The sequence below is a fragment of the Talpa europaea genome (genome assembly GCF_964194135.1).
Source record: "Talpa europaea genome assembly, chromosome: 15".
Classification (NCBI taxonomy): domain Eukaryota; kingdom Metazoa; phylum Chordata; class Mammalia; order Eulipotyphla; family Talpidae; genus Talpa; species Talpa europaea.
This window is the reverse complement of record NC_140083.1, coordinates 81,756,514-81,783,224: the sequence shown is the minus strand read 5'-3', so window position 1 is coordinate 81,783,224 and position 26,711 is coordinate 81,756,514. Positions and strand designations below refer to the sequence as shown.

The 26,711-nt window shown below is 53.0% G+C and overlaps 6 protein-coding genes across 8 annotated transcripts in view; 3 read left to right on the top strand and 3 right to left on the bottom strand.

The window, feature by feature from the left end:
- Nucleotides 1-1,497: 1,497 nt before the first annotated feature.
- On the top strand, nucleotides 1,498-7,525 carry MMP19 (matrix metallopeptidase 19; the record flags this gene model as incomplete). The annotated part of the gene is made up of 9 exons (XM_084256171.1): nucleotides 1,498-1,587; nucleotides 1,896-1,981; nucleotides 2,406-2,536; nucleotides 2,766-2,990; nucleotides 3,945-4,190; nucleotides 5,147-5,272; nucleotides 5,822-5,986; nucleotides 6,144-6,271; nucleotides 7,064-7,525. The coding sequence occupies 9 exons, from the start codon at nucleotides 1,498-1,500 to the stop codon at nucleotides 7,523-7,525; spliced, it is 1,659 nt and encodes a 552-aa protein (XP_084112297.1).
- Nucleotides 7,526-9,703: 2,178 nt separating this feature from the next.
- LOC311184932 (transmembrane protein 198-like) lies at nucleotides 9,704-11,946 on the bottom strand (the record flags this gene model as incomplete). Its single annotated transcript, XM_084255261.1, has 4 exons — nucleotides 9,704-9,841; nucleotides 9,967-10,130; nucleotides 10,564-11,145; nucleotides 11,751-11,946. The coding sequence occupies 4 exons, from the start codon at nucleotides 11,944-11,946 to the stop codon at nucleotides 9,704-9,706; spliced, it is 1,080 nt and encodes a 359-aa protein (XP_084111387.1).
- Nucleotides 11,947-15,183: 3,237 nt separating this feature from the next.
- On the top strand, nucleotides 15,184-22,186 carry DNAJC14 (DnaJ heat shock protein family (Hsp40) member C14; the record flags this gene model as incomplete). 2 transcript variants are annotated; one of them, XM_084254719.1, is made up of 6 exons in its annotated part: nucleotides 15,184-16,653; nucleotides 19,468-19,574; nucleotides 19,749-19,868; nucleotides 21,439-21,599; nucleotides 21,680-21,782; nucleotides 21,976-22,186. In XM_084254719.1, the coding sequence occupies 6 exons, from the start codon at nucleotides 15,244-15,246 to the stop codon at nucleotides 22,184-22,186; spliced, it is 2,112 nt and encodes a 703-aa protein (XP_084110845.1). The 2 variants fall into 2 exon arrangements, with proteins under 2 accessions (XP_084110845.1, XP_084110844.1); XM_084254718.1 differs by lacking the exon at nucleotides 19,749-19,868 and having other exon boundaries at nucleotides 15,244-16,653.
- Nucleotides 20,053-20,568, bottom strand: LOC311185319 (large ribosomal subunit protein eL31-like). The gene has a single exon (XM_084255954.1). The coding sequence runs from the start codon at nucleotides 20,565-20,567 to the stop codon at nucleotides 20,190-20,192; it is 378 nt and encodes a 125-aa protein (XP_084112080.1). The 5' UTR covers nucleotide 20,568; the 3' UTR covers nucleotides 20,053-20,189.
- A 1,324-nt stretch (nucleotides 22,187-23,510) lies between the features above and the next one.
- On the bottom strand, nucleotides 23,511-25,916 carry ORMDL2 (ORMDL sphingolipid biosynthesis regulator 2; the record flags this gene model as incomplete). Its single annotated transcript, XM_084255050.1, has 4 exons — nucleotides 25,847-25,916; nucleotides 24,816-24,990; nucleotides 24,496-24,647; nucleotides 23,511-23,646 (listed from the first exon to the last, which is right to left on the bottom strand). The coding sequence occupies exons 2-4, from the start codon at nucleotides 24,987-24,989 to the stop codon at nucleotides 23,511-23,513; spliced, it is 462 nt and encodes a 153-aa protein (XP_084111176.1). The 5' UTR covers nucleotide 24,990; nucleotides 25,847-25,916.
- A 346-nt stretch (nucleotides 25,917-26,262) lies between these two features.
- Nucleotides 26,263-26,711, top strand: part of SARNP (SAP domain containing ribonucleoprotein) — a gene marked incomplete at its 5' end in the record, with an annotated part of 49,102 nt that continues 48,653 nt past the window's right edge. For both annotated transcript variants that reach the window (XM_084255743.1, XM_084255742.1), the window contains one exon: nucleotides 26,263-26,298. In XM_084255743.1, the coding sequence (XP_084111869.1) occupies nucleotides 26,263-26,298 (36 nt within the window). The remainder of the gene's footprint in view (nucleotides 26,299-26,711) is intronic.

Below are 26,711 nucleotides of genomic sequence, written 5' to 3'. Positions count from 1 at the left end.
AGCCTGCCAGCCTTTCGGCCTAGGGAGTGGTGAAGGGCTTAAAACTGGGATCCTTCTGAGGCTATAAACTCAGTAACTGTCCTCTTGTGTGCATCTGATCAGTATGCAAGTGCTGTATGAGGCACAGAAGCTAGTGGGGACTTCAGTGGCTCCTGACCAGTTACAGAAATGGTTCTTAGAACTAAAAGTTCTAAATCAGTGTGGTGTAGGGGAGAAGCACGGATCATGGGCTTAGCAGAAGGATTTGGGACATAGGCCAGACTGATCAGGAGCTTTGCGTCCTTGGTCAAGTTTCCCTTTGTTGGTTTCCACTTCCTCTTACAAAAAAAGGCCAAAATAATTCCTTCCTCATAGGAAGGTTGTGGGAATTAATGAGATAATATATAAAGCACTTAACAAAAAACAGAGTTTTTTTTTTTTAAGATTTACTTATTTATATAAGAACGGGGTACAGTCCAGATGTGTGGGAGGGTGAGAGGATTCACCAGAGACAAAGTGGGGAGCAGAACAGGTGGATTGACTGAAATCCACTGCTGAGGGGAGCAGCGGGGAGACAGGAGAGGTCTGCTGCGCCATGTGGGTATCTCCCTGCCTGGCTGGGAATCGAACCTGTGCTATAGAGGCTACGGACAGCTTCACAGAGCTGCGCTCAAACCACTGTGCCACCAGAGAGGCCCTATTTTTTTTTTTTAACACAGTTTTTAAAGTGTAAGTTTCTCTTTTCCCTTCTCCATTCTAAATAGCAATCAAGGGGCCTCCCTGGTGGCGCAAGGGGTTAAGACACAACCTATGAAGCTGTCCACAGCCACTGCAGCACAAGTTCAATCCTCAGCAGGCCAGGGAGCTCAGGGAGCTACCCATATGGTGCAGCAGACTTATCCTGACCCGCCCACTGCTCCCCTCAGCAGTATATTTCCTCAGTCTACCTGTTCTGTTCCCCACTCTGTCTCTGGTGAATCCTCTCACCCCCCACACTTCTGGCCTGTACCCAGTTCTTGTATGCATAAATAAATCAATCTTTAAACAAATAGCATTCAATAGCAATTTTACTTCTCCTCTTTAAATGCTCTCTCCAAACCCTGGCTCCCAGCCACTCCCCCGCCAGATCATTCATTTGACAGGGATTTGTTAGGCACCACCTGAAGGACGGCACCAGCCTGTGGTGGCATGGACGTGCTCCTGGTCTCTATGAAGTGTCTGCTTCTTATCTACCGGCATGCCCACCCCCCGGAGAGTATGAAGTCGCCCATCTCCAGAAGAGGACTCTGTGGGAGTGGGTCAGGGGCTCTCCTCTACTTCTGCTCTCTGACAGGCAGGGGTTAATTGCTTGCAACATATCTCTGGGCTGAGTCACCTCCTGCTGCCACTCCCCCCCCCAATTCCCCTCCTCTGAAGTTTTATACAGAGGACCAGAGACTGGAAAGATACAGCCCCCCACATCCCTGCTCTGCCAGGAATCTCAGGGCCAGACGCCTCCCTTTTTCCCCTGGTGAGACCATGAACTGGCAGCAGCTGTGGCTGGGCTTCCTGCTGCCCATGGCAGTCTCAGGCCGGACCCTGGGGCCTGCAGAGAGAGAGGCAGCAATGGTGAGTTCTTGCCTCTCCATCCCAGGGAATAGGGTCCAGTCTGCGGAAGGGGGGGCTGCTCCTCCATGCATCCAGCCAAGCCTCCCTCCGGACCTTCAGCTTGCCTGCCTGTCCCTGCCTTCTTGCCTCTGCTCCATGAGCCACCTCCACCCAACTCCTTCTCCCTCCTCTTTCCCAAGTTCAAGGTAACTCTCCCACAGCCCTTCCATGTCTGTCCCCTTCTGTCCTCATGGGCCTGTTAGGTACTTAGATGCTTTGCCCTGTGGTGAACAGCCTTTTTATTCTCTTTATCCTTACCCCCATCATAGGATTACCTTTTGCAGTTTGGGTATCTACAAAAACCTCTAGAAAGACTGAAAAAATTCAGGACAGAAGATATCACAGAAGGTCTGAGGTGAGAGGTCATAGGGCACATGACTTCAAGGTTGAGGTGGCAAGGCCTTCTTTTTTTTAAATTTTATTTATTTATGCATATAAGAACTGGGGTACAGGCCAGAGGTGGGGGTTGAGAGGATTCACCAGAGACAGAGTGGGGAACCAAACAGGCAGATCTACTGAAATCCACTGAAGGGAGCAACAGGGAGTCAGGAGAGGTCTGCCGCGCCATGTGGGTAGCTCCTTGGCCAGGGATCAAATTCGTGCTGCAGTGGCTGCTGAAAGCCTCATAGTGCTGAGACTTAAACTGGGAGGCCCAGCTTCAGAGATTCTTTGGCATTCTTAGCCACTGCTTTGGGCAGCAGGGGCCCAAGAACTCTCCCCAGTCCCCAACCATTCCAGACAGGCTTACCCTGCTCAACCATCCCTCTCCCTCTTTCCAGAGCTTTTCAGGAAGCATCTGAGCTGCCCATCACAGGTCAGCTGGATGATGCCACTAGGGCCCGCATGAAGCAACCCCGTTGTGGCCTGGAGGATCCCTTCAACAAAAAGGCCTATAAATACCAGCTATTAGGTGAGGACTGAGTTGGGGAAACAGAGGGAACAGAGTGGTGGCGTGGCTCTGAAGTATGGGGGAGACTAGGGTAGCCCCAGCAGCTCAGGGTGAATGGATGATCACTTGGTCTCACCTGCCCGAGAGGTTGTGACAAAGCTTTGTTGAGTGACTGCCCAGACTCAGGGGAGTGCCCTGGGGGTGGCAGGAGGAGCTGCGTTTCAAATCTATTTTCTGGTCCAATTACCAGGCCGCTGGAGAAAGAAGCACTTGACTTTCCACATCTTCAACCTGCCCTCCACCCTCCCGTCCCACACAGCCCGGTCAGCCCTACGCCAAGCCTTCCAGTACTGGAGCAAGGTGGCCCCTCTGACCTTCCAGGAGGTGCAGGCCGACCAGGCCGAGGAGGCTGACATCCGCCTCTCCTTCCATGGCCGCCGAAGCCCAAACTGCTCCAACACCTTTGATGGGCCCGGTAGGCACCAGCTGTGGGCTCCCGGGCCAAGCAATCTGAGCTTATCGCTGTCCCCTTGGGCCGCTTAGACCTCTCCTGTCTCCCCTCTGCTCCCCTCAGCAGCATTATTTCACTCCCTCGCCAGGAGGTGGTCGCTTCCCTGAGTCCTTATTAGGCTTCCTCCTTGAAGCTACTGTCTTCTCCCCTGGCTTAAGCTTCCTTGTTTGAAGCACACCTGAGAGAGGACTGTGCGGAGAGCAGAGTGTGGTTGGGAGGGAGGGAGTGAGAACTTGGTGATGACAGGGCATCTGAGAGGAGACAGAGGCACCCAGAGACAGTGGACATAGATGGGGAGTTGTTTTTTATTTAAAGATTTATTTATTTATGCATACAAGAGCTGGGGTGCAGGCCAGAGGTGCCGGTGGTGAGAGGATTCACCAGAGACAGAGTGGGGAGCAGAACAGGCAGACTGACTGAAACACACTGCTGAGGGGAGCAGCGGACAAGACAGGAGAGGTCTGCTGTGCCATGTGGGTAGCTCCCTGGCTGGCCAGGGATCAAACTCGTACTGCAGAGGCTGCAGACAGCTTCATAGTGCTGAGACTTAACCCCTTGTGCCACCAAGGAGGCCCAGAGCGGAATTTTTTTTTTTTTTAATTAAAATTTATTTATTTATTTAAGTTTTAAAAATTTATCATTTTTTACATTTTTTAAACAATATTTGCTTCCCCCACCCCCTCAGGTGCAGTCCCCACAGAGTTTCCTTCCCCAAGGCCCCCGTGCACCATCACCTCAGTCCCCCGGGCTCCTCCGTCCCTCCCTCTGCTCCCTCTCCTGCTCCTCCCCTGCAGGATGTCTCTGGTTTATAATTGCCAGACAGGGGAGTTTTAAGGGGACAGACCAGTTGGAGTTTAGATGCTCCATCCTAGTAGATGCTACTCTGACCTCCCTCCTGCTCGCCTCGCCTTTGTGCAGGGAGGGTTCTGGCCCACGCCGACATTCCGGAGTGGGGCAGCGTGCACTTTGATGAAGACGAGCGCTGGACAGAGGGCACCTACCAAGGGGTGAATCTGCGCATCATCGCTGCCCATGAGCTGGGCCACACCCTTGGGCTCGGACACTCCCGATACCCCCAGGCCCTGATGGCTCCTGTCTACACTGGTTACCGCCCCTACTTCAAGCTACACCCGGATGACGTGGCTGGGATCCAGGCTCTCTATGGTCAGTCCTTTCCCTGAGGGAGCCTGAGGGTCAGTCTGACCAGCACTCACTTCAGGCTTGAAGAAACAGGTGTAACTCGGAGGGGAATGGCTTGGCTTCTTTCTTCTCTTCATGCCTGGTTATTCAGGCTTCTTCATTTTAAGGCTCTGTTTCCTTCTTCTTTTTAAGATTTATTTTATTTCTCTATGCATACAAAAGCTGGGGTGTAGGACAGAAGTACAGGAGGTGAGAGGATTCACTAGAGAAAGTCTGCAGACCAGGCAGACTGACTGAAATACACTGCTGAGGGGAACAGCGGGGAGCCAGGAGAGGTCTGCTGCACCATGTAGGTAGCTCCCTGGCCAGGGATGGAACTCACACTGTAGTGGCTTCATAGTGCTGAGACTTAACCCCTTGCGCCACCAGGGAGGCCCCAGGAACTGTTTCTTTCTCACTCCTCTATGTTCCTTCAGGGTCCCTCTCCCCTTACACCCGTTCTTGGGGATAAAGAATGCACAGTCAGGGCCTCCCTGGTGGCTTAGGTGTTAAGTTTCAGTGCTATTACAGATAAGACCTGAGTTCAATCCCTGGCCAGGGAGCTGACCCCCACATGGCACAGCAGACCCCTCCTGTCTCGCCCGCTGCTCCCCCCAGCAGTGTATCTCAGTCAGCCTGCCTGTTCTGCTCCCCACTCTGTCTCTGGTGAATCCTCTTAGGCCTTGCATCTCTGGCCTACACCCCAGTTCTTCTACGCAAAAATAAAAACGAGTGCACATCTAGCCCTTCGCCCTTTCTGGAGTCTCTCAAAACTCAAATAGGTCTCCTGCTGCTATTATGATCTTGCCTCCCAACAAAGGAAACTCTCTGGGATTCTCTTTCCCTTGTCTATGGGGCCTCTGAGCAGAGCTTACAGTAGAAGAGTGCAGAAGCCAGGATCTTTGAGTTCTCTCCCTGAGCAGTATTACATCACCTTGCAGGCAAGAAGAAACCAGAGAGAGGGGATGAGGAAGATCAGACGGAACTGCCCGCTGTACCCCCAGTTCCCACTGAACCCAGTTCCATGCCAGACCCTTGCAGTGGTGAACTGGATGCCATGATGCTGGGTGAGGTTCTTCTCCAGACTGCTGGCAGGCAGTGGGGGGCTGTCAGCTGACCCTGAGGACTGGAGAAACAGGAAGGACGTGGGGCCTCAGTATAAGCAATGGAGGTTTGACAGCAGGGAGGGGTCCGTGGACACGGAAGGAGGCACGTGACTAAAGTCGGGCCAGGCAGGCTTCCACCTGGTTGCCACTCTGTAAGGACTAACAAAACACAGCTGGAAATACAGAAAGATGGAAAAAAACTATGTTAACTGCATCATCTATTAGAGAAGGTGTGACACTTGGATGGAAGGACATCTTTGATGCCTCTCGGAGTGAAGGTGAGGTTTGGGGGGGCAGCTATCTGTGCGACATTTGTTGAGTGGACCATAGTTAAATTGTTCAGTCAACAAAAGAAAGACTGAACATTGGGTCCTTAATAGTCTCCAATTACAGATGAACAAACTTTTGAGGAATCACCCTATGGGAGGCGAGCAGACGCCTCAGACACCTACAAGCCTTTATGTGACCTTATTTTTTTTTTTTTTTTCAACGTATTGATGTTGCTTTCAGGGCCCCGTGGGAAGACCTATGCCTTTAAGGGGAACTATGTGTGGACAGTGACAGATTCAGGGCGGGGGCCCTTGTTCAGAGTGTCTGCCCTCTGGGAAGGCCTCCCCGGGAACCTGGATGCTGCAGTCTACTCTCCTCGAACACAGTGGATTCACTTCTTTAAGGGTAAGGAGACCAGAGTGTCTTACCTGAGGAGGGGCCTGACACCAAAGGAACCCTAACAGGGAGGGAAAGACGAAAAGTTTTGAAAGTGTGGAATGGAGGAGCCAGAAGCTATGACCTGGGGACTGAGGTGACTAGTTCTTTCCTTAAATGCTCTCAGGAGACAAAGTGTGGCGCTACGTTAATTTCAAGATGTCTCCTGGCTTCCCCAAGAGGCTGAACATAGTCGGTCCCAACCTGGATGCAGCTCTCTATTGGCCTCTCAACCAAAAGGTGTTCCTCTTTAAGGTATGAAGTTCAAGTAAGAGTAAATCCCTTCATAGCGGGGACAATTTCTCTCACACTGAAAAGCAAAGACCTGTTGTTGGTTTTTTTCTTTTTAAAGATTTATTTATTTATTGATTTATTTATTGATTTATACAAGCACTGGGTATAGTCAGAAGCGCGGGAGGGTGAGAGAACTCACCAGAGCCAGAGCGGGGAGCAGAGCAGGCAGAAGGACCGAGGTACACTGCTGAGGGGAGCAGCGGGCGGCAGGAGAGGTCTGCGCGCCATGCGGGACCCTCCTCCGGTGGCCGGGGAGCAGCCGGGGATCGAACCGGTGCTGCAGAGGCTGCGGGCAGCTTCGCAACCCAGCGCTCAACCGCTGCGCCACCGGGGAGGCCCTGTTGTTGGTTTTTTTTTTTTTAGATTTATTTATGCATAAAGATCTGGGGTACAGGCCAGCAGTGTGGGAGGGGGGTGGTGAAAAGATTCACCAGAGACAGAGTGGGGAACAGAACATCAGATCCACTGAAATACACAGCCGAGGGGAGCAGTGGGCGAGACAGGAGAGGTCTGCTGCGCCATGTGGGTCACCTCCCTGGCTGGGGATTGAACTCAGGCCGAACTTGAACTCAGGCCACAGTGGCTGGTGATAGCTTGACAGTGCTGAGAATTAACCCCTGCGCCACCAAGGAGACCCTCAAAGACCTGTTCTTGAAGGGAGGTCTGTAGCTGCCATGGGCTGGGGTGTAGACCTCTGGGGACCCCAAATCTCCCTCCTTATCTTCTTCTTCACTCTGTCCACCCCACATCTAGGGCTCCGGGTACTGGCAGTGGGACGAGCTGGGCCGAACTGACTTCAGTCAGTATCCCAAACCAATCAAGAGGTTGTTCACAGGCGTGCCAGACCGGCCCTCAGCTGCTATGAGCTGGCGGGATGGCCGTGTCTACTTCTTCAAGGGCAGGCAGTACTGGTGCCTCAACCGGCAGCTCCGAGTAGAGAAAGGTTACCCCAGAGACATTGCCCCCAACTGGATGCACTGTCGTGCCCAGACCCAAGACACCACCCCATCAGGGCGGGGTGGCACCTCCACAGCCAAAGGCACTGACCACTCAGTCACGGGAACAGCCTTGGATACAACTCCTTCGGCCTTGGACACCATTTTGAACACTGACCATTTGCCCACAGACACAAACTTGGGCATCACTTCCTCAGCACAGGCCCCACCATCCCTTCAATCCCTGGCAATGTCACCCTCCCTGACGCCTGAGAGCTGAATCACGTCTGCTCGCAAGATTCTGCAAGTGCTCCATCAGGGACATGACCCACAGGCCTTATGCCTCTAAATGTCCCAGTTCTAGCCACCACGCCCATGTGCTCTTTTCCTCCTGGACAGTGACTGCTAACTCTGGGTCAACTCCCAACTCCATCCATCTCTTCCCAGCCATAGACAGCACTTCTTCTCTTTTTAACGTTTTATGTTCTTTTTTTCTTTCTTTTTAAGATTTATTTATGCATACAAGAACTGGGGTACAAGGCAGTGATGCGGGGTGTGAGAGGATTCACCAGAGGCAGAGTGGAGTGCAGAACAGCCAGATGTACTGAAATCCACTGCTGAGGGGAGCAGCGGGCGAGACAGGAAAGGTCTGCTGCGCCATGTGGGTTGCTCCCTGGCAGGCTGGGGATTGAACTCGTGCTGCAGAGGCTGGGGATAGCTTCACAGTGCTGTGCTTAACCCCTTGCGCCACCAGGGAGGCCCCATAGACAGCACTTCTAACCATTTCATCTGCTCTCTGGAAGACACTGGTTGAGGGAAGGCATCCATCAAGCCCTTGGCTGACAGGAAACAACAGCCAGGAAGCTGAACGCCTGCGTCCTATCCTTCCTAGATGTAGCGTAAGGAAACAGCATGGCCAGTAAAATGAGCAAAGGGTTTTGGAATCCTTGAGAATCATATTCACTTGCTTATGATTTGGGGCAAGTTAATTAACCTCATTGAGTCTCAGACTCCCCATTTGCAAAATAAGGTTCATGCCAATCCTGTGGGGTTGTTGCAGGAAATGAAATACTCTATGTGAAGTACCTGGTACAGTGTCGGGCACACTGCGCTTAATAAAGGCTTACTCCATGTTCTTAAGAGGACTCCACAGCTCTCCCTCTGGCCCTCTGTGTGTGTGTGTGTGTGTGTGTGTGTGTGTCTCACTCTTACAATAGTCCAATCTGATCAGGGAGGCTTCATCAGATATTTAGAGCACAAAGCACTTGCCAGGACGGCTCTTTGTCTTGGAATACAAAGAAAAGAGCATTAACAGTAGAGGCCAGACTCACTGGTTCAGTGTTCAATGCCGTTTTATTCACACGCTCCTACTTTCTTCCTTCCTTCCTTCTTGGCCCGGCTACTCAGGGAGGAGGGACAGCTCTTCCTTCATGCTGTCTGGGAAACCAGGGTACAGACCCTGGGTGGCAGAATTGGAGGTATGGGGACGTTATAAAGGATTAGTGGTCAGGACAAGGTTCTGGTTAAGGAGGAGATGAGCATCGCCTATGAGAGGCAGAGAAGGCACTTTTCTCCCACACAGCCCTGAAGATCAGGCCCCTTTTGGCAAAAGGGCAAGACTGGCATGGAAGCCAATGCTCTCTTCTTGGGGCAAAAAGCCGGCTTTGTGGGGAGGTGGGAGCTAACCAGGCACTCACTGGCCTTGTCTTCCTTATGTTAAGGAGAAAACGAGGAGCACCATGGAAGACAGGGCCCCCAACTGAGGTAGGAGGAGGAACCTTGATTTTAAGGGGCCCAATGGGAAAGGCTGGCCAGGAACCCAACTCCCGGGGGCTGGAGGATCCCAAGCCACATCGTGCCCTTCTCTCCCTCAAAAAGTTATCAAGTGCTTGAGGGGTGGGAGCCCAGCAGACTAAGGCGGGGGATTCTGGATGCCTCCGTGGTGGGTGTGCTACGGCAACGTATGTCTGAAGAGGTCTGGATCTGTACCTCTGAATCGCATACCATGTTGTCAATCAACATTACCTCAGTAAAAAAGGCTGTGATCAAAAAGGTAAAAAAGTTATCAAGTACTTTAGGAGGCTTCCTGATATCCTGCAGACCCTATAAAAACCAACCCCTTATTTTTCCATTGTGAGGCACGCTGATAATAGGCTATTTAGGTAAGGGTCCTCCTTGGTTTGGAAGGAGTTAGCGAGTAAGTTATTTTGGGGACCAGGGCACCTCTATTATTGGACAGAGGTGTGTATTCATAACCCCATTCCTCTTCCCTTCCCACAAGATTCCTCTCGATGTGTCCCTGAAACATAGCCCCACAAGGCTAGTCTGGTTGGAGCACAGATTCTATCCCCAAGTCCAAGAGGGGGATGTTTATGTGTAGTCCTGAGGGCCTGGGTCCTTCCACCGAGGGGCGCTCCAGGCCCTTGCTAGGGGTGGGGGCATCAGCGGAGGTTTAGGCTCAGGCCCGGGTAGGAACGGAAGGTATGGTGAGGAGTACAGTGGAACCACAGTCAGAATCCAAGTCCAGGATGGTGTGGGGGGCTGTGGCCTGGGTGCCTGGTCCCAGGTGGCGCTCTTGAAGGCTCTGGAGATAACTCTGGAGGGGGGCACAGGGCAGAGGGCAGAAGGAAGGGCCTGGGTCAGAGTCCCCTCCCACTTGGCTTTCCCCATACCATACGCCCTCTGCTCCACCCCTCAGAGGGCCCCACTCCCCCCACTCACAGGAGCCAGACTGTCAGCAGGGCTCCGGGGGGTGCTGGGGTGGAGCTGGCGCTGGTAGCCACCCTCACAGAGCCCCACCCCAGAAGAGGTCCGGTGCCACTTGGCCTGCTGCTGACGGAGCCGAAGGAGCTGGAGATGCCTTTGCTGGTGGCTCAAGACCACTGCTTGGGAGGGGGCAACACAGAATCAGGGAGGCCTCTTTAGACCCTGGGTCCCACCCCAGACACACTGACATTCCTGAGAAACCTGTCTGACCTCCAGTGGGGCTCTCACATCTCATCCCTCCCTGCCTCCCACCCCCCTGAAGTGAAACTCTTCTCTGGAATTCTACTTTTTTCTCTTCGACTTTTCTGACAGCCTCCCTTTCTTCGTAACAGTTTCTAATAAATTTCCCCTGGCAATTTCTCACCTCACTCCTATCCGGACATTCCTTTGTCCCTCCATCTCTAGATTTCTGACAAAGTCCTTCCCCATTCTCCTTGGACACTTCCACCCTCCTCTCTCAAGTATAGTTTTTCCCTTCCAGTTCTCACGTCTGCAAGCCAAGGACGTAAGAAGGCACAGGGTGGCTGCTTTTGTACCATGGCATTAACTCACCATTTGCGTGGGCTCCGTGTTCTTCATCCATGAGCTTCCACTGGGCCAGGGCCCCCAGGGCCCCCAGGGCTGGCCAGGTCCCCAGCAAGACCCAGCTATACCAGCAGAGAGGAGGCAAGGCTGGAAGTGCCTGCAAGCGCTGGCCCAGCCGACTGCCCAGTGCTAGTCCCTCCAGGAAGTAGTCAGCACAGGCCACTAGCACCGCAGCACCCAGCAGGGCTGTGCCCAGAACTGTGAATGGACGTGGCCACCGAAGTGTGAGTAGAGCTCCCAGCAGAGCCAGTCCCACCAGCCCCCCGGCCGGCACCCAGGCTGAAGGAGGCTGGTAGATGGGCTCACTGCCCAGCAGGGCCCCAGCACCCAGGGTCAGGCCCAGCAGGAGACCAGTGAGGAAGAGCCCGACACTGCGAACCAGCATGGTGACCAGGCCACAGAGGAGTCCGATGCCCAGCGCAATGCCCGCGCTCACCTCCAGGCTCAGCTGTGTCTCTAGCACTCGCTCCTTGTGGCATAGCAGGAAAATCACCAGAGCTCCTGACAGCAGGCCAGAGAGAAACATCACGGCCTTGAAGCAGCGGTAGCCTGGGAAGGGAGGCAGGAGGTTCTGAGAGACACAAAGGGGGTCCTCGGGGATGGTTCTGATGATTCAGAAGGGAGAGGAGCGGCTAACCAGAGGAGCAGGAGGCAGGAGCAGCGTTCCAAGGGCTTGGAAGTAAGGGACCAAAAGGAATAATCTCAGGGTGGGCGGGGACTTTTCAGGAATTGTGAGGGGGTGGAAGGGAAGAGAGGAGGTGAGACAGATGCTTTGATGGGAGCAAGTCTAGAAAGAAGCTTTAGTGCTTGTCCCTACAAGGTAGGGTAGACCTGAAGAATCAGTCCAGGCTGTTTTAGGTTACTGGACAAGGGTAAACCAGCCTTGAGCATGGAGGAGCATCTGGGAATGAGGCTCTGAGGTAGAAGGCAAAGGGAGGGCAAGCGAGAGTTGCCAGTAATAGCTGCCAGAGCTGGAGAGCATGGAGGTGGGGGAGGGAAAGGAAGAGCTGGTAAGAGCAGCAGGCGCCACACCGAAGACAGGGCCCCCTGACAGAGGAGCAGAGGTAGTCCAGGAGCAAAGAAGAAAGTTGGCATCATTCCTGAGGCTGACAGTTTTAGGCAACTGCCCCCCAGAACCCTGGCCCTGCCCTCACCAAAGCAGCAGTAGATGATCCCAAAGCAGCAGCAAAGAGCACACACCAGGGCGGGTGCCAACTGAGGATTGTCCTGGGGTTCCAAGACACATCTTGGGTCTGGAGCCTCTGGGAGTTGTTGATTAAACAACCTGGGGTCAGAGGTGATGGCCAGGGGCAGCAAGACTTCTTCCATGGCTGAAGACAACGTGGTCATGGAGGGATGTCTCAGTGTCAGCTTCTCTCATCCATCCATGAATGTTTTGAGGAAACTGGAAGCCTGCAAAGGGGCAGGGGGCAGAAACTCAGGTGCTCATGAATCTGAGGACTCCGTACCTCTGTTTCTTTTGAAGAGGCCAATTTCTGGGGTTAGCCTGCTGAGGTAACTGAAGAGATCTATAGGGTTGGGTTGAAGGGAGCCAGAGGTCTCTTTACCACCTCCTGACACAAGGACGCTAAGCAAATGAAAATCTTAATTGAATGAAACAAAAGGGAATGAGCTTTATCTCCTAAGTATCCAGGGTGGGGTGGGAGGGCAGGAAGTCTGGGCTTGTGGAGGGAGGGGCCCACAGGCACTAGGGCAACTGGTTCAAGCAGGCTTGGACCAGAAAAGTTTGCCCTGTGTCTCCGTGGTAGCCCAAGGGGTTAAGACACAACCTATGAAGTTGTCCGCAGAGTTCAATCCCCCGCCAGGGAGCTACCCACATGGCGCAGCAGACCTCTCCTGCCCCCCCCCCTGCTCCCCTCAGCAGTGCACTTCAATAAATCCACCTGTTCTGCTCCCCCCTCTGTCTCTGGTGAATCCTCTCACCTCCCACACCTCTGGCCTGCACCCCAGTTCTTGTATGCATAAATAAACAAATCTTTAAAAAAAAAAAAAAAAAGCTCGCCGGCCTGCAGCTGGACTTCATTCTAACCCACTGGGCTGGGGTCAACGGAGAGGAGGAGGAGGAAGGAGAGAATGAGTCACTCTAGCCCCGAGGAAGGGAGAGGGGAAAGAGACCGAGAGAGTTGGGGAGCAGCAGCCCAGTGGGGACAGTCGCCCATACTGCATCAGAGTTTTGAAGCCCCAGCTCCATGTGGGGATGGAGTTTCTGGGGGAAGGGACCGGCAGCCACAGCACAGCTCCCGCAGGCTCCTCGCCCACAGACATCCCACATCCTGGAAGCCGCTTTTCCTCCCCTCAGGACGCCGCGGGCTCCCCCTGGCCCGCCCTTTCCAGGGGTGTCAGGGCCCGGTGGAATTTGAATGCACATCCTGAAAGCAGGAAAACACTAGGGAGGGGCTGGCGTCCAGGCACGGGACGGGGCAGCGGATGCTGATACTTTCCTTCGCTGTCTTTTCTGGACATCAAGGCGCAAGGCTTGGTTTGGGGGATCCCTGGGGCGCCTTTCCTCAATTCGCTGGTAAACCTGGGGATCCTAAACAAGAGGCTGGGGAGAGGGTGTCAGCTACTCACCACCCTGCCCGGGCTGAGGAGAGGAAGGGGTCGCAGCGCCCCCCTAGACCCCCAGCTGCATCCCTGCCCGCGGTCGCAGGCGTCGGGGCGGCTGGCGGGCGTGGGCGCCCCTAGGGCCACGCTGTCCAGTTGCCCCTTAAACTCTTGCAAGTCGTAGTCCAAGCCCCGTGAACTCAAAGCAACCAGTTTGGGATGGGAGGGGGTGGGGGAGGAAGGGGCAGGGTGGGAGGGGGTGACATCACGGGGCGGGCCCCTCCAACTCGCTCCCTCGCGTGTGGGGGGACCCAGCTCGCCTGCGGCTGCAGGCTGGGCCGGAGGACCCCCAACTACAGCGGAGCGGGTCTTCGGCGCCGGCGCCGGCAGCCTGGGGGGCGGGCTCTGCACCCTCACCGGCGGCGCGGCCACTCAGCGCCCCCAAAGCCCCGACTGGGGTCCCCGCGCTCCCCTGGCTCGGGTTTGGTCTCTCCCACTTCCCAGAGAATTGGAGTATTGTCTTCTGCAGAACCTGGTGGTCGGGATCGGGGACCCGGGGAAGGGGCTTCTATGGCCCGGGGGCGCCGGTGAGGGGCTCACGGGGGACCGAGCCGGCGGGGCGAGCCGGGCCTGGAGGGGCCACGAGTGGGGCGCGCCGGCGGGCCGGAGGGGCCGGGCCGGGTCCTCGCGGGGGGGCGCCGGCGGCCCGACAGCTCGGGATGCAAATAAGATGCAAAGCAGCATGCAGATGAGCGCGGGCGCCCCCGGCCCCCCGCTCCGCGGCTGAGCCCCGCTCCGCGAGCCCCTGCTCCCCGGCCGCGCTCCGCAGCCGGGCCCGGCCGCGGCGTCCAGGGCGGCCTCGGGGGGCGGCGGTTGCAGCGCGCAGCTCGCCGGCGGGCCGGGCGCCGGGCGGCCGCGGCGGGGGGAGAGGCGGGCCCGGCCGGGGCGCGCTCCCCGCCGCTCCGCGCCTGCACCCGACGGCGGGGCCCGTCCGCGCGGCGGCCGGCGGGCTCGGGGCAGGGCGGCGACGCCGCTGCGCCCCAGGTGCTGTCTGCACGGGAGAGGCCGGCTCGGGGCCGGCCATCTCCCCGCAGCGGCGGGGCCCGAGCGACCAGCCGGAGGGCCCGAGCGCCCGCCCCGCCGCGGCGCCCACACGCTTCGCCTCCTGCGGCGCAGCCCGCGCGGACCCCGCCCCGGCACGCGGAGCGCGGCGGCCGCGGGCCCTTTAAGGGGCGGGGCCGGCGCGCCCCGCTCCCGCCTCCTGCGGGCCGACCGCGCGCTGGTGGGACTGGCTCGCGCCGCAGCCAACCGCTTCTCCTTTTCCTTCCGTCGCTTCCCTGGTGACCCCGGAAGTGGAAGTCGGCGCAGGTCGGCGGCCGCGGCGGGGACGGAAGGCGGAAGCGGAGCGGGAGCGGGAGGCGGAGCCGGGGGAGGGGCTCTCGGAGCTCCCCTGGCCCCAGGCCCCGCTGCTCGAGGGGGAGGAGTTACCGCCGCTCTCGGGTACGTTATCCCGCCCTCCACCCCGCCCGCGGGATCCCGGTGGCCTTTTTCAGGGGCGACCCCGAGCCCCGGCCCCAGGGTTTCCTTTAGGGCCGCACGGTCCCCACCCTTTTCCGGCAGCCTGCGGTCCCCGTTTCCGATTGTCTTTCCCTGTTTCGGGAAAGTGACCCCAGCACTGTACCCTTCGCGGTACTTACCGCTGTCCTAGATTCAGCATCATGGCTTTCGGGGGGGGGGGAACCCAAAAAACCAAGGGAATTTGGAGGAGGGGGAGTGTTGTCATTAATGTAGTTGTTGTCATTATGTAGTTGTCATTAATGTTGTCATTAATGTAGTTGTCATTAATGTAGTTGTCGTTAATGTCAGTGTTGTCATTAATGTAGTAGTGGCTTATTGCTTGGGGTGATGGCCGCTCCCCAAAGAAGATGGGAAAACAAGGGTGGTGGGTGCATTCGGTATGTCCCCAATTTAAGATTTTAACCCTTCTCTTGGTCGTATCGTCCCCACCTTGATATCTTTGTTACAGGCATCAGAATTTACCATGATGGCTGTGACCTAAAACTCTCAGGAAGCCCCGGGGTCATGGCCCAGAAGCACCCCGGAGAAAGAAGATTGTGTGGAGCCCACCGCGGTAGGGGTGCCTCTCTCAGGACTTTAGGACCCTCTGTGGATCCTGAAATACTTTCATTCTCAGGACTCAGGGACTCAGCGAGGCCTGCTCCTAATGGCACCCACTGCCTCACAGAACACTCTAGTCCTAAGTACACACAGCCCCCAAACCCTGCTCACTGGTCGGATCCAAGCCATGGCCCCCCGAGGGGTCCAGGACCCCCTAGGGATGGAGAGAACCCAGATCAGAGCGAGGCTTCTTCAGAAGAAGAATCAGGAGTGGACCAGGAACTCTCAAGAGAGAATGAGGCTGGGTACCAGGAGGACGGGAAGCCTTTTGTTTCCATTCCGTCTGCTTGCGACTGCCAGGGCACCTCTAGAATCTCTGAAGGACCTTACTCTGAGGGAAGAGATAGCTCTTCCAGCAACTTTTGCCACCATTGTACCTCTCCAGCTTTGGGGGAAGATGAAGAGTTGGAAGAGGAATATGATGTTGAGGAACCTCTTAAATTCCCCAGTGATTTTTCACGTATGCCCAGTGGAAAGAAACCTCCACCCCGGAGACAGAGGCACCGCTTTGCAGCCAAGGAGGATACTCGGGAGGGTGGACGCCGAGATCCCAGGTCCCCTGGTCGACACCGGCTGGGCCGGAAACGCAGTCAGGCGGATAAGCGCAGAGGCCTGGGATTGTGGGGAGCAGAGGAACTGTGTCAGCTTGGACAGTCAGGCTTCTGGTGGCTGATCGAACTGCTGGTATTGGTGGGAGAGTATGTGGAAACTTGTGGCCATCTCATCTATGCATGCAGGCAGCTGAAGGGCAGTGATCTGGACCTCTTTCGAGTCTGGATGGGAGTCTGGGCAGGGCGACTTGGGAGCTGGGCCCAGGTGATATTCCAGTTTTTGAGCCAGGGATTTTGCTGTGGAGCAGGGCTTTTCACCCGTTTTCTTAGGCTGTTGGGTGCTCTGCTGCTTCTGGCTCTGGCCCTCTTGCTGGGCTGTTTACAGTTGGGCTGGAGGTTTCTTGTGGGACTGGGTGACCGGTTAGGCTGGAGGAGTAAGGCCACTTGGCTCTTCTCTTGGCTAGATTCTCCCACCTTGCAGCGTTGTCTGGTTCTGCTGAGAGACAGTAGGCCATGGCAGCAGCTAGTAAGAATGGTTCAGTGGGTTTGGCTGGAGTTGCCTTGGGTCAAGCAGAGGACTAATAGGCAAGAGAATGCACCTGTATCGGGTGGTCGCTACTGTCAGCCTGAAGAGGAAGTGGCTCGACTCTTGACCATGGCTGGGGTACCTGAGGATGAGCTAAACCCTTTCCATGTGTTGGGGGTTGAAACCACAGCATCAGATGTTGAACTGAAGAAGGCCTATAGGCAGCTTGCTGTGATGGTGAGTACTCTCCCTTTTATTTCCCGTTCCTCTTTTGTCCCCATTTTATTTTCTACTCCAGTTTTAGGTAGAGTGGAGTAAAGGGAAGGCAGAGTAGAAAATCTACTTGAAGCTGAAGGTTAACTGTGGACCCAGTATGGAAAAGTTCAGGAAGTGCATGCGAATGATTATTCCAGGACCAGGTGGAAGAAAAGAAGTTATTTCAAGGCCAGCAGTTCACGGTGGGAAAGAGAAGGAGAGCTGAACATAAATCATGGACATGTGCATATGTGTGTCATACATGAAAATGGTTGCTTTTATTGATGGGAATAGATGCACCATATGCTTCAGAGAAGTGGTTTAGTATAAGCATTCAATCAAATTTCCATGGGACGGAGAGCAGAAACATTACTATTTCTGTACAAGTAACACTACAAAATGAATAAGTAATGTGTTAATATAAATTGCACAGGAAGCCTATTTTACTGAGTGCATGGACTGGTGAAACATAGTGTGCAAATTGTTGCATGACACTAAAGTTGCCGACCACCTAGGTTTCCAGTGAACATTCAAGGCACAAAAAAAGTGTCAGGCCTGTTACTTACCAAAGGACTAAATTAGTTTGGTGGGAAATACATGCTCCTTAGTGGACAGGGCCTGGAATATTCTTTAAGTGTGGAACAACTTCTTACATTCAAGTTGTTACTAATAGTAGAGCTCTTCTCTCACCTTCATGTCTTTTTTTTTTTAATATTTATTTATTTATACAAGCACTGGGGTACAGGCCAGAGGCATGGGAAGGTGAGAGTATGCACCAGAGGCAGAACAGGCAGACGACTGAAATATACTGCTGAGGGGAGCAGTGGGCAGGAAAGGAGAGATCTGCCCCGCCATGTGGGAATCTCCCTAACTGGCCAGGAATCGAACCCGCGCTACAGAGGCTGCGGACAGCTTCACAGTGCTACGCTAAACCCACTGCGCCACTGGGGAGGCCCCTCACCTTCATGTCTTTGAACAGATACCTTCTTTGGGGGAATATCAGTTTTTTTTTTTTTTTTTAAGATTTATGTATTTATTTATACATACAAGCACTGGGTACAGTCAGAAGCGCGGGAGGGTGAGAGAATTCACCAGAGTCAGAGCAGAGAGCAGAGCAGGCAGAAGGACCGAAGTACACTGCTGAGGGGAGCAGCGGGCGGCAGGAGAGGTCTGCGCGCCATGTGGGACCCTCCTCCGGTGGCCGGGGAGCAGCCGGGGATCAAACCGGCGCTGCAGAGGCTGCGGGCAGCTTCACAACCCAGCGCTGAACCGCTGCGCCACTAGGGAGGCCCTGGGAAATACCAGTCTTAAGAAAATTTTCATTTTCAACTTACTTTCTTGGAGTAGAGATGTGGTTAAGTTGCCCAATCTTCAGTATACTTGCCCTGTACTCCCAGGTTCTCCCTTGTTTTAGCCCAGAGTGTCTGTGGTTTCTTTTAAATTGACTCCCTCATTGCCCTTACTAGAACCCCAGAGTGACCATGACTAAAAGACTGTTCTATAAGCTCTGGGAATGTGGTAGATCTAACAACATTCTGTTTATTTGTCATCAGTCATGAGACTGGATTTATCTCTGCTTTTTGGGAATGACAATCAGGAAGCTGTAGGGAGAGGATATTATTTGTCTTGGAAAAACACTGAAAAGTGGGTGAAAAGCCTATGAGGATCACAATATGCTATTTCATGTCTGGGACAGAAAAGTAAACTATTGTGCAAAGTTTTGTGTAGATACGAGAATTTTTCTACTTAGAAAGGAATGAATTTGAGGATGTTAATGTGTTTGGAATTACTGCTTTACTGACAATGAAATTTCAGTGTGACGGATTAGTATATGTGTGCCAGCAAGGGTGACTAACCATCCCTGTTTGATTGACGGGTTTCCTCAGATCTGAACTTTTCATGCTAAGACTAGGCACAGTGGTCATCCTGGTGCCAGATTCTGTGCCATATACTGCACATGTATTCTCCTAAGCTATTCCCGGTGATCCATCATACATAAACTATCTTATATGCCAATAAGCAACAGAGCTTGGACTTCACCCCATCTGTCTTCAGAGCCAGAGCAATTAATCATTAAGCTATATGGACTCTCTGAGGAAAAAGAACCCCTTGATACGAGGTTATTTTAATCCAAGAAGGGGAAACTGTTGGAATAATTTCCTTTTTTTTTTTTTTTTTTTATTTATTGGGCCTCCCCGGTGGCGCAGCGGTTGAGCGCAGGGTTGCGAAGCTGCCTGCGGCCTCTGTGGAGCCGGTTCGATCCCCGACTGCTCCCCGGCCACCTGAGGAGGTTCCCACATGGCGCGCAGACCTCTCCTGCCGCCCGCTGCTCCCCTCAGCAGTGTACTTCGGTCCTTCTGCCTGCTCTGCTCCCCGCTCTGGCTCTGGTGAATTCTCTCACCCTCTTGCGCTTCTGACTGTACCCAGTGCATGTATAAACAAAACAAACAAACAAATAAATAAATAAAACATGCCTCTATTAAAAAAATTGTTTAAAAAAAAAGATTTATTTATTTATTTATACAAGCACTGGGTACAGTCAGAAGCGCGGGAGGGTGAGAGAATTCACCAGAGCCAGAGTGGGGAGCAGAACAGGCAGACTGACAAAATACACTGCTGAGGGGAGCAGCAGGCACAGCAGGAGAGGTCTGTGTGCCATGTGGGACCCTTGCTGGTAGCCGGGGATCGAACTGGCGCTGCAGAGGCTGTGGTCATCTTCGCAGGCCAGTGCTCAACTGCTGCGCCACCAGGGGAGGCCCTGGAATAATTTATGTTGAAATCTCTTTATCTTGGTAGGTTCATCCTGACAAAAATCATCATCCCCGGGCTGAGGAGGCCTTCAAGGTTTTGCGGGCAGCCTGGGACATTGTTAGTAACCCTGAAAAGCGGAAAGAATATGAGATGTAAGTTGGAAATGAGAAATTGTCAGGTGTCAGTCTTCAATAGCAGATGTCCCTTCATTTGTGGGTGGAGACTCTCTGAGATGGGGGGAACGGGTTGCTTGTCTTTTGCGCTGACTAGGGGCCTTTGTCCCTCAGTCAATACTCTCTGACTTTAAAAGTTTTTCTTCTCTTTAGGAAACGAATGGCAGAGAATGAATTGAGCCGGTCTGTGAATGAGTTTCTGTCCAAATTGCAGGATGACCTCAAAGAGGCAATGAATACTATGATGTGCAGCCGATGCCAGGGGAAGCATAGGTATGCAATAGGCCAGGAATGGGACAGTGACAGCATAGGGGGTGGGTAGCTAAAGACTTGGTAGTTGTGGGGTACAGATGGTAAGAAAACCCCTGAGGTTTCTACTTTTGTCTTATTATCAAGAGATTGAGGGTTTGAATTAGTAGAAAGAAGATAATATTTTTTTTTGCATGAATAAATTTTTTATATAATTGGGGTATAGGCCAGAGGATTTACCAGAGACAGAGTGGGGAAACAGAACAGGCAGAAATACACAGGCGTATCATGCTCAACCCGCTGTGCCACCACTGAGGCCCTGTAACTTTATTTGCTAATCAGTGATTAGTTTTCATCCACATTGACTGTCTGTAGATTTTTGAAAGTTGTGACAGGTACATAGGTAACCAATGTATACAGCTTGTTTGGCGAATCTTCATCCTCATTATGTTTCCTGGACAACCGTACACGGATACGATAGGGGACATTCCTTATTCCCTTGGCCCAGACAGCTTTGTTGAGCCTGGTGTCGATGCGCACATCTGGAGTGCCCATTTCCTTCATTGCAAATTTCCGGATCTCTTTGAGTGCTCTAGGGGCACGCTTCTTGAAGCCAATTCCATGGATGTGCTTGTGAATGTTGATCGTGTATTCTCTGGTAACCACCTCGTTGATGGCAGAACGGCCCTTCTTCTTCTCGCCACCCTTCTTTGCGGGAGCCATCCTGCCGGGCCAGAACGCTGAAAGGAGAAGAAGATAATATTTTTAAGTGTAAGGTAGAAGATTGGAAGACATGGGGCCTCCCCGGTGGCGCAGCGATTGAGCGCTGGGTTGCGAAGCTGCCCGCGGCCTCTGCGGCGCCGGTTCGATCCCCGGCTGCTCCCCGGCCACCGGAGGAGGGTCCCGCATGGCGCGCAGACCCCTCCTGCCGCCCGCTGCTCCCCTCAGCAGTGTCCTTCGGTCCTTCTGCCTGCTCTGCTCCCCGCTCTGGCTCTGGTGAATTCTCTCACCCTCCCGCGTTTCTGACTGTACCCAGTGCATGTATAAACAAAACAAACAAATAAATAAATAAAAACATGCCTCTATATAAAAAAAAGTAGATTGGAAGACAGGGTGTCTTCATTCTCACCAGAGACAGAGTGGGGAGCAGAACAGGCGGATTGACTGAAATATACTGCTGAGAGGAGCAGTGGGCAAGACAGGAGAGGTCTTCTGCGGCAGCTTCATTGTGCTGAGACTTAACCCCTTGCACCACCAGGGAGGCCCAGCTTAACAAATTATTATTTTTTTTTAAGATTATTTATGTATACAAGAGCTGGGGTACAGGCCAGAGATGTGGGGAATGAGAAGATTCACCAGAGACAGAGTGGGGAACAGAACATGCAGACTGGCTGAAATCCATTGCTGAGGGGAGCAGTGGGCGAGACAGGAGAGGTCTGCTGTGCCATGTGGGTTGCTTTCTGGCCGGCCGGGGATTGAACTCATGCTGCAGAGGCTGCAGATTGCTTCACAGTGTGGTGCTTAACCACTTGTGCCACCAGGGAGGCCCCAGCTTGACAAATTATTAAGGAACTATCCTTTTGTTGGGTTGCAGGAGGTTTGAAATGGACCGGGACCCTAAAAGTGCCAGATACTGTGCTGAGTGTAATAGGCTGCATCCCGCTGAGGAAGGAGACTTTTGGGCAGAGTCAAGCATGTTGGGCCTCAAGATCACCTACTTTGCACTGATGGATGGAAAGGTGTATGACATCACAGGTACACTTCTATCTTCTAGAAATATGCGATCATGTGTGTTCAAAACTGGTATTTTGGCTAATGATTTCTCTTACTTGCAGAGTGGGCTGGATGCCAACGTGTGGGAATCTCCCCAGATACCCACAGAGTCCCCTATCACATCTCATTTGGTTCTCGGATTCCAGGCACCAGTGGGCGGCAGAGGTAGGTGGTATTTCAGTAATAATCTACCCACTATTCTATTTCTGTGTTTCAGATGACGTGATATTTAGGACACAGGGATGTCTCACTCTTTAAGAAGTTTGAGAACTGACTCAGTTCATCTTTAATTTAGGTACACATAGGTAACATTAGTAATCATGACTCTTTTATCTCTTATTCAATCTTTTTTCCTCAGAGCCACCCCAGATGCCCCTCCTGCTGACCTTCAGGATTTTTTGAGCCGAATCTTTCAAGTACCCCCGGGCCAGATGTCCAATGGGAACTTCTTTGCAGCTCCTCAGCCTGGCCCTGGGGCCACTGCAGCCTCCAAGCCCAACAGCACAGTACCCAAGGGAGAAGCCAAACCGAAGAGGCGGAAGAAAGTGAGGAGGCCCTTCCAACGTTGATAACCCTTCTCTTCTTTCCTCAAATCAATGTCAGGGAGTCATAAGGGCTGTGTACAGCACAGGATGGAGTTTGACTTGTTTATTTTTAAATATTTAAAAAAGGGAAAATTTTAAGCTCAAATTATTCACTCAGTACGTATAGAAGTCCAGAAACCACTCCCCTCCTCCACCAGTACCCACTAACTGAATCTCGTCTTCTGATAATACCAAAGAAATAGGCTATGGCTAGAGCAAAGAAGCTAGGGCCTGGACCTGGGCTGGACAGTATCTCCCATGGTAGTATGAGAACTGTATTTTTCCCTAGGATCTATATGCCTCTGTCTTGTCTTTTGCTTCTAGAGATGACACTTTGCCCCCCCCCCCCTTTTAAATTACAAGACTGTCTTATTCCTTGACCCATTCCAGGAAGGTGCCCCTTCCTTTATCCCAATATACTAGTTGAGAGACAGAAGAAGAAAGCATGTAGCCCTAATTATTGGAGATATATAGAGTTCAGAGAGTGGGAACTCTGAATTTTTCCTCTGACTTTCACCTTGTGGGTAATCACCCAACTTTATGCTTGTTGCTGCAGGGATGGCCAAAACTAATTAATTTTTAAAAGCCCTCTGCCCTTGGGTGAGGGGGAAAGATGTAGGGGTTCCAGGCAGCCCCCTTATGATCCAAGGGTTTGTATTTTTTTAAGTTTGTTCATATTTGTATGTACATATCTATTTAACGCCAGGGGATTATCTTTCTATAAATATACAGCTGGCAATCTGTATCTTCCCTCTCTTCTTTGCCCATATAGCTGAAGCCCTTTTTCTTATTTGAGAATCCTTTCCTTACTAAGTGTAAGCTGAAAGTGAAGGGCACCTCCTACTGGACTGAGGGAGAGGGAGGGGCAAGAAATACCATAGTAAAGTGTTGTACAGTAAGTCAGCATTCCATTTTTTTGCCCTACCTTTGCGCAAACATTTTCCAGCTCCTGATGATCAAATTGTAGCCATATTTGAAAAAAATTATCTTTATTATAAGGAAAATACATAGCAACACAGAGTTGGAAGGTGGTAGGGAGTGGAAGATATGGAAAAACTTAATTACTAAGTAAGCTGCCCAAATGTGGCTTCCTGCTGTGGCGGTGAGTGATTTGGCCCTGACCTTTCTTGATTCAAAGAAACCTGTTTTTAGCAGGGCTGGGCCAAGGGAGCCCCACTTTCCAGTCTGTTCTCTTCCCTGAAGTCTAGGGAAGGTGGTACAGTCCTCAGGCTTTTAAGATACAGAAGACAGTATGGAGAAGACAGTATGTGACAGCCCTTTGTTCCAGCGTCAGCCCCAAGCCCATCCCTCAGTACTTGTTGATGCCAAAGAGACGAACCCCATGGAATTGGGGCAACTTGGGCAGCAGTACACTGAGCAGTGAGGCTGTGTTGATGAAGAAGTGAGCAGCATCATACTTGGTGTAGAAGCTGGCCAGGAGGTAGCTGGGGAGAGAAGAAATACGTTGAGTGAAGTCAGCCTTCCCTGTCCTTATTCATGCCTTTTCAGTCACTTTCTCTTCTATTTTAAATGACCAGTTTGATTGCATGTAGTCCTAGGATATTTGAAAATACTCCCCCTCTGTTAACCATATTTACTTTGGGGTTGGGGAAGTAATCAGAGAGCACCTTTAACTGGAGATTTGTAAGTCTGTGTGTCTTTTAATTGTTGATGATGTGGCAAATGACTGCTGAAGCAGTTTCAGCCTATTAGAATCTTTTTCGCTTCCACTCCCCACAGTCCATTTTTACTGATTTACATCAGTTCTGCCTTTATTTTTTAATTTATTTATATCAGAACCGGGGTACAGGCCAGATGCACGGGAGGGTGAGAGTATTCACTAGAGACAGAGCAGGGAACAGAACAGGCAGACTGATAAAATACACTGCTGAGAGGAGCAGTGGGTGCGACAGGAGAGGTCTGCCCCACCATCTGAGACCCTCGCCGGCCGGCCGGGATTGAACCAGCGCTGCAGAGGCCGCGGACAGCTTCACAGTGCAGCACTCAACCGCCTGCGCCACCAGGGAAGGCCCTTTGCCTTTATTTTTTAATGTAAAATAGTTTACATGATGTTTTAGTTTTTCTCAGTCCTTTCTCCATTCCGCTACCACCAAGGAGACAGCAAGGAATGCTGTATTACCATCTTCCACTTTTTATTGCTCTCCCTAGATTGAGGTCTAGTGTACCACAGTATCTTAAAGTGTCAGTGTGAGTGGTCTGCTTTTTTAAAGTTTTTCCCGTGCACCTTTGTACCTGGCTTTTGGAGCATCTCCCATATCTCCCCTTGGACTCACAGTACAATAGGAGAGATGCTGAGGAATTTTCGGGAAGAAGTAAACTGGAGCCCGTAGTCCATCTGTTCCCAGTGTGTCAGTAGTCGAGCCTTTCCTTGGTCAGGGGTCTCAAAGGGTGTCCCTTTCACTGTATGTAGGAAGACATACATAGCCTGGGAGGAGGGAAGGGCAGATAAAAACGGGTAGAAAATGGTCCTTCAGCTCAAGAATTATGTTGAGATTCCCAAAAGAAAGACATAAACCCCCAAGTAATTGGTGATTTTAACTTGTTTTGGCTGGGAAAGGCCTGCGTGGGTATAAGGGTGCCGCTTAGTGCTCACCAGGTTATGGATGACGTTGGTCAGGGTCCAGACAACAGGAATGCTGAAGAAGGGGACGCTGAGTAGAACCACATGCAGCAGTCCCACTAAGATGATGTAGGCCAGCCAGATGCCCCGGCTATTCATCACTCGAGTGTTGGGGTTTACTTCGCTGTGTGCCACCCCCACATTCATCCTACCACAGTGGGGGATCAGGCAGGAGTCCGACTCAGTTTCCTCTCAACACCCCTTTGAGTTTGCTACCCCAAATGGTCTCCTGGACGGCGAAAATCCCCCGAACTATTGGGAATGAAAACTTCCTCATCCTGCACGAAGGAAAAACTGAAGACTTGAGGGGAAAACTTAAAAGGCAGGCGTCCTCTTTACATCTGAAGAGGCACACTGTGGTGACTTTTACTGTGACTCTTGCACTTCAGCTGTTAACGATACGCCTTGGCTTGGGGCACTTATTTCAAGGAGCAAGTACCTCAATTTGTTTTTCTGAAGAAGTTAAGGCGTCACCAGGAGCCACTCCCAGAAGAGGGTCTTGGGGAAGGACCAAGAAACAAGTGAGGAAGACTGAGGCGATAAAGTGACTTCTAATCTCCACGTTTTCCTCTGGGACTTGCCCTCCGGTCTCTCCCCCCACCACAGCGGGGGGGGCAACCAGCACCCCAGTTCCTCCGCCCAGACCTGGGGCGCCGCAAGCACTTGCCCAGGGCTTCTGGCTTGAGTTAGGAAGAGAACCTGAGCTCATCGTCTCGCGAGCCCTGGCTCCGACTCCGGGACGGCTCTGAGCGTCCGAACTGGCCCCCTGAAACCGTGCTAGCTCGAAAGATGACGAGGCCTAGTTGGGAAATCAGCTTTTGTCCACCCGCCTCCGCTAAAATTCCCCTGAAACTGCCCCACGCTCCTCCCAAGCTTCTTTCTGTCGTTCGTCGCCTCTTTTCAGCGCTTCCCCTTGGGATAGAAATCGCCGCCTAGTCCCCTCGCTCGGTCGCCTCTCGCCAACGTCCCTCAGCACCCCGTCCCAGCGCCCCCGCAGTCCCTACCTGCCAGTTTCAGGGACCCGTCAGGCTAGGGGCGCCGCGCTCCCTCCACACCTGCGGTCTCCAGGAAGCAGCCGCCCCCGCCCGCCTGCGGCTTCCCTATTGGCTGAGCACCAACAGCGCTGCCGCCACCCATTGGCTGGCGAACCGCGACGGGGTCGCGCAATTGGTTGCTCTTCCGTCGTTCAGAAGGTGCGAAGCCCGCCCTTCTCTCCGTGCCACCTTTTGAGAGCGAGGCGGGGAAAGCCGCCCGCAGGAAAGAGAGAGCGACGCCAGCCACTGGCCAATAGGAAGAGGTGATGGTGTGAGGTGGGAGTAAGACTGGCCGTGATTGGTCAGCCCAGATTATCGGCGCCTAGGCGGGAGCTCCGGGAGGCGAGGCCGCGGGCGGGGGCCTGGTGGAGTGGAGGGGCAACAAGATGGCGACGGAGACGGTGGAGCTCCATAAGCTGAAGGTACCGTGCTGAGGGGAAGGGCCGAGCGGGACTTTTCTGGGGTATGGATTCTTCCGGGCGGCCGGCGCCTTTGCTTACGTGCTCTCTTTGCAGGCTTTTCCACTTCTCTTTCCGGCGTCCACCGTAGTTCTTTTCTTTTGTGCCTCCCTTCTCCCCCCCAGTGCGCCTTCCTCAATTCCCGGTTTCTCCTCACGGTCTCGCTGTAGCCTTGCTTGGTACTTTGGCGCCTTCTTCAGCGCTGTATCCTCCGTCACCTTCCCCCGCCAGGGTGTGTTAAGTGCCTCCAACCTGTTCTACTCCCTCATGATTTCTCGTCAGAGCTGCATTACGTCAGTGGGCTCCTCCTCTGTGCCTCATGCGGGACCCGGGATCCCTTTTTCTTCCCTGGGCTGATGCTTTCCTGTCTGTGGTCC